Genomic DNA, 6498 nt, shown 5'->3' on the forward strand with positions numbered 1-6498 from the left:
AAGATTGAAGTAATCAAAAATTTCCTATTACTTGGTTCCACAATCAACACCAATGGAAGCAGCAGTCAAGAAATTAGATGACATATTGCACTGGGCAAATCTGCTGCAAAAGACCTCTTTCAAGTGCTGAAGAGCAAAGATGTCTCTGAAGACTAAGGTGTGTCCAACTCAAGCCATGGTGTTTTCAATCACCTTATATGCATGTGAAAGCTGCACAATGAATAAGGAAGACTGAAGAAGAGTTGGATGCTTTTGAGGGTGTTGGCGAAGAATACTGAAAGTACCATGGCCTGCCAGAAGAACTAACAAATCTGTCCTGGAAGAAGTGCAGCAGGAATGCTCCTTGGAAGTGAGAATGGCCAGACTTCAACTAACCTACTATGGCCATGTTGTCAGAAGGGACCATTCCCTGGAGGATATGATGCTTGGTAAAGTGGAGGGTCAGCGAAAAAGGGGAAGGCCCTCGAAGAGATGGATTGACACAGTGGCTGCAACGATGGGCTCAGGTATAGCAAGGATTGTGAGGCTGGTGCAGGACCAGGCAGTGTTTCACTCTGTTGTACACAGGGTCGCTATGAGTCAGAGCTGACTTGATGGCACCTGACAAAAACAACAAAGTTTAACACTAATTTTCTGCTTTAGCATAATTAGGAATGTGTATGTATTTGCATATAGCAATTTGGTTCCTTTTAAAATTTCATTAATTCCAGTTGTCTATCATCTGAAAAATCTGGCAAATTAGCTATGAGCAATCAGGAAAATAAACCAACAATCCCAACATCTAATTGATGTTTGTTTCTGAAAATCCAGTAATAAGAAAATACTGCTTATTATCTTGATCAAAAAAGGAGAAAGAAGTTTTTTTCAAATCTTAAAATAACTTTCAAAAATGTGAAAAGTGGCATTAATTCATTCATTCATTGTGCTTTAGGTGAAAGTTTAAAGAGCAAATTAGTTTCCTGTTCGATAGTTTGTACAGACAACGTCCCATGACAATGGATGCAGTCCCCGCCCCATGTCAGCACTCTCCCATTTCCACCCTGGGTTCCCCGTTTCCTTTCGTCTGAATTTTCTACCTCTGCCCCCCTTCTCATCTTTGCTTTTGGGCAAATACTGTCCTTTTGATCTCATAGAATTGATTGTTCTAAGGGACACATTCCTCTTCAGTGCTACTGCTTATTTTACAGGCCTATTACTTGGTTAAAAGGTAGTCTTCTGGGCATGGCTTCAGTTTCGGGTCAGAAGGATGTCACAGGGCCACAGTCTCAGGGGCTCCTCCAGTCTGTCTGAATCTTGGCTTTTCTGGGTATGTCCATTTGATTTTCAGTTTTACATTTTTCTCCCACACCTCCTGGGACTCTCTGTTATGATCCCAGCCAGAGCAGTCAGGCACCATCTAGTTGTGGTCTCAGGTCGTGCAGGCTGTGGTCATACAGTCCACTAGCCCTTAGGAATAATTACTCCCTTAAGTCTTTGGTTTTCTTCAAGCTCCTTTGCTCCGGAAGGGAAGAGATCAATAATTTTATCTCAGATGGCAGTTTGTAAGCTTTTAAGATCCCAAGTGCTACTCACCAAAGCAGTATGCAGAGCAGTATCTTTGTGAATTATGTGGTGCCAGCTGACGCAGATGTCCCAAGTTTCTGCTCCTTCAACTCTGAGTCCAGGAACTTTGTCCCACAAGGTGCTTGGTTATGCCCAAGAAGTTTCCATGACTGTGCCCTTTGTGTGTTCTATTGTCTATGTTAATATACATGCAGCGCTACAATTATGTGTGTACAAATATCCACAGCCAAACCTGTATCTGCAGGTGGGTGTGCTCCCTTCCACCCTCCCACACCACTTTAGCACACCTCTGTAGCCATTTGGGAATCACTGTTTGTTAACACTACTGCTGCAGGACTGCCTATGTTAAGTCATTACCCTAGCTGTCCTTCATTCCCATGTTCCTGTCAGTGCCCTCCTTTGCCTCAGTCATGCTGTGCTGACTCCCCTATACTGTGTATTGTCTTTCCCTTCACCACTATTAACATGTGCCTTCTATCTAATTGGTCATTTTCCTGCCTTCCCACTCCTATCCCTGGGTAATCATTTAAGAATTTTTTTTGTGTACATGTGTAAACTTTTTCTTTCTTATTAATAATAAAGGTTGCATGCATTTGTCCTTTTGTGAATGACTTATTTCACACAGCATAATGTCCTCCAAATTCACCCATGTTGTAAAATATTCACAGATTTGTCATTATTCTTTATCATTGCCTAGAATTACATTATGTGTATGTACCTCAGTTTGTTTATCCCTTCATCCATGGATGGGCACTTAGGTTGTTTCCATCTTTTTGCTATTGTGAAAAATGCTGCAATGAACATGGCTGTGGATATATCTACCCATGTCACAACTCTTACTTCTTTAGGGTATTTACCTAGAAGTGCTATTGCTGGATCATATGGTATTTCTACCTATAAGTTAAAAATGCAGCATCAGCAAACTTTCTAAGGCAGATGATGTATCTCGGCTAGAGAGATAACTAAAAATAAGCCAGGGAAAAACTTACGAAATTCTGAATAATGCGAAGTATCAGTATTTGCTTTAAAAAATGTGTATCATAAACTTTCTCATTTCTAAACTATTTTATAAAAAAAAAATACTAAATCTACTTAATCTGTCAGCATTACAAAAATAACAAGTCTGGGGTAAAACTGGTTAAAATTTAAATGCAAACAATTTATCACATTTGGTTGCCATTTTATGTTCACACTGAAATAAATTTAAAAGCAAAGTAAAATGATTTCTCCAAGTAATTAAAATCATGTAAGTGTTCACAGAAAATACAGGCACACTATTAAATGCTGCAAAATCATAAGTGAAACATTTTTTTCAAATAACACCGATTTTTAAAACACTGCCCATATTCTTATGCAAGACGGATTTTTAAGGAGTCCTTTTAACTTTTTAAAATAAATTTCTTTCTTGTAACTACTTCACCTACGAGGCCACCAACAAGAGAAACAGAGAGACCTATTCCTACCTGTCACACAGTGGTGTACTGTGCCCTTTTGAAATCTGTTCCATTTTGTAATTATAGGCCAGAATAAACAGATTGCGTTGAAAACTACTCATTTCATTCACTTTATTCATGACATTTTTGTAGATCCGATCCATGATTTCCTAGATATGTAAACGTGTGTTAATTAATGACAATCTCTGCTGCCTTTCATATCTCATCTGATTTGTATTTCTATCATTATTAAGACTTTTCTTAAATAAAGATCTATTCTATCAAGATAAATTTTTTTAAAATAAAGCCACAATTAGTTTAGATAAGAACTCTATAAACACAAATTGTTTTGATAGCAAAAGTAATATATCTAGATAAAAATATTAAGAAATAACAGAAACAAAGGCCATAGGGAAGCAATAGACCATTATGATTTCTTACAATACTCTGCTCCTTTCTTATTTATTCTGAACACTAAATAAATGAACAACTATCTAAGATGGTTTTCAAAATCTCACTACTTTATCTTATAAACATACAGGCTGACCACATTCTTTGCTCACAGAAAGACCATGGGATTTGTGTTTTAATGCTATACCCAGGAAATTCTCTTGTCTGCATTACATTTTGCTTGCTAGGTTTACTGTAATCAAGTAGACTTTAAGGACTAGAAATATTTTTTCCCTCTATGTTAAATGACATGCAATTTTTAAGTGAACTAAAGATCTGAAGTAGGATATTCCCTAACAAACTCTAATTATACCTACAGAAACTCCAAAGCTGCTGACTGAACACTTACCTCTGGCTCTGGAATAACTATGTAATTATGCTTAAACATGAGCACTCACGTATCTGATAATAAAAGAATCCCCAATACTTTTCAAGCAAAATCAGGAAGCCCTATGACTGTAAAGCCACACTGGAGAAGCCAGGAAACCGTTGCTCTCACTCCTCCTGTTCCCCATCTCCCCAAGCTGGGTTAGGACGTGCAGCCCTTCTCAGGCAATTCAAAGTTGTACCAGATTCTTTGCCACTTTTGTTGGTGTCTAGGCCAGGTTTCTACTCATTGGCAAACAGATCACATGAAAATGATTTTAACAAGCTATTTAGGGAAAGGAGTGGATAGTACACATGAACACTGAAACTAAACTGAATGTTCAATAAGATAAAAAAATAAAGTTAAATCAAAATCAAATAAATCCTGTACGGCTTAAGGCAACAGAGAGAATCAATAAGGAATAAATCCTACAAAAATACCTCAACTACCTGACACTTTCCACTAGCATTAATGTTCTATAGTAAATGAGACTTCTCTAATACTCCAGTAACAGTCATTCTTACCGGGACAGCTGCCATGAGTGTTGGTTTCAACACAGATGTATCCCCTTTGCTTCCTTTTTTTATTTTTGATGACTATATAAAGAGACAGAAAAAGATCCACACGTGATCATTATTTTTTAAATTCAATGAAATTCTTAGATCAAAGAGCATAGTATAAATTCATCATTTTATTTGTATTTGAATAAGTACAAAAATGGCATGCTTATTTTAAAATGAGCAACTGCCACTCTTACAATACACTGTCATGCTGGCAGGAAAAAAAAGGAGAACAACAACAGTTGCTGTGCACCTCAAGCCACAGACAGTTCACTCACCTGATCAGCTAATGTCTGTGGTGAAGAGTAGCCAATGCAGCATCCGTGGGACAGACAGACAAGCTCGGCACTTAATTCGAGAACGTGGGCCAGAGGCAAGTACCCAACGTAAACATCTTCCTCTCTAAGAACAGGGAGACGTGAGAAGCTGCCGCAAGCAAGAGTAACTGCAACCAAAGACCAAGTGCCACGCCTTCCTCTCCGGGAGCTGTTGCTGGATTCAAGCCACCCCCCCTTCCGTGAGCCACAAGTGTCAACCCCTATGCCACCTGGGCTCCTCTCAGGCCAGAAAGGACAGGGCAAAATATGAAGCATTCCTCTGAAGGACAGACAAAATCATCCACAGAGGAAATGGTCCTCAAAGCCAGCGGGCTACTAACCAAAGGAGTCCAACAGTCCCAACTGTCTGCCCAGAATTTCACAGAGGAAATCCCTGTACTTAGAGTTGGGTTAAATTATAGATAATAAACTATCTTAAAAGAAATTACCTTTAAAAGAAAATGTGTATATACATGCACATATTTGAACAACCTGCCCCACCCTCAAAATGTATGAGGCAACTGAGGCAAACCTGCAGGAAACAGCTACTCATCATTATTTCTGAAAGTCACACATAAGCAGAAATTTCTCTATGCCCAAATTTAACCCACACTACCCCATCCTAAAAAAACAGAATGTATAATTTCTGTGCATAAGGGAGTCAAAATACTCCAATCCACTGCACCAGATGAGACCAGTCACCAGGCACTGATTCCATTTCAGAGAAAGTTTCCTTCACAGTCCTTCCCACTCAACTCCTATATGGCTTCCTCCATCACTCTCATAGCCACCTGAATATGCCCACCCGTGCTACTGCTGGAGTTTGTCTTTAAAAATATTAAAGACTGTAAATACAGAAGTTCAGGAAGCACTTAGTGGATACAGTATTTACTCACCTAAAAGGTAACACAGTTAGATATAAAAATAACTACAGGGGCACTACCACCAACTGATCTCAGTAATTTAAAGAATTTCCAATTACAGTCACTTAAAATTTGCATTTTCAAAATAAAAAGTAAATTTTAACAATGATATCTTTAATCAACAGTTTTAAATCTCATAACTAGTTTGTGCTTAATTTTAATGTCTTTTTTTTTTTTTTTAATGAAATGACTACCATAAGCAGACTTTGAGGAGTAATTTAACTATAGACTACAAAATTAACACAATGATAACACAACAACAGAGATAAACACTGGTTTACTATGACGTACCCCAGTCCTGGAATCCGCTCTGCCATCCCAGTTATACCAGCAATGATGTTACTGTGGGAGATCATGACCCCCTTTGGAAGGCCAGTGGATCCACTTGTGTACATGATCACTGCAACATCCGAGGGTAGTGGCTGGCTGTGAGGTTTGTTCTCTATATTGAAAAACACACACACACATACACTTCTGAGAAATTCAGCCACAACACTGATTTGTTTAGTTACCTGTTAATTCAATTCAACAAATATTAATTGTAGTCATACCAAACCAGAAAACCAAACCCAATACCACTGCATCAATTCCGACTCATAGCGACCCTATAGCAGAGTTTAACTGCCCCGTAAGATTTTTCTTTAATCTTCACAGAAGCCAACTGCCACATCTTTCTCCCATGAAGTGGCTAGCAGGTTCAAACAGCTGATCTTTTGTTTCATAGCTGAGTGCTTAACCAATGCGCCACTAGGGCTCCTTTTGTAGTCATGTTGGGATCAAAAACCAGATCAAGAAGACTGAACATTGTGAAAATGTCAGTTCTACCCAAAGCAATCTATACATTCAATGCAATCCCAATCCAGATCCCATCAACATTCTTTAGGG

The 6498-nt window shown here is 38.6% G+C and overlaps 1 protein-coding gene across 1 annotated transcript in view; it reads right to left on the minus strand.

Moving 5' to 3' along the window:
- ACSL3 (acyl-CoA synthetase long chain family member 3) overlaps positions 1 to 6498 on the minus strand; it is a 48580-nt gene that overhangs the window by 13634 nt on the left and 28448 nt on the right. The window contains exons 5-8 of the mRNA XM_007956517.2: positions 5905 to 6055; positions 4652 to 4775; positions 4338 to 4409; positions 3027 to 3166 (exon numbers count right to left, since the gene is read on the minus strand). Of these exons, the coding sequence (XP_007954708.1) occupies positions 3027 to 3166; positions 4338 to 4409; positions 4652 to 4775; positions 5905 to 6055 (487 nt within the window). The remainder of the gene's footprint in view (positions 1 to 3026; positions 3167 to 4337; positions 4410 to 4651; positions 4776 to 5904; positions 6056 to 6498) is intronic.

The sequence above is a fragment of the Orycteropus afer genome, unplaced genomic scaffold (genome assembly GCF_000298275.1).
Source record: "Orycteropus afer afer isolate SDZICR_OR568_19922 unplaced genomic scaffold, OryAfe1.0 scaffold00002, whole genome shotgun sequence".
Lineage (NCBI taxonomy): Eukaryota > Metazoa > Chordata > Mammalia > Tubulidentata > Orycteropodidae > Orycteropus > Orycteropus afer.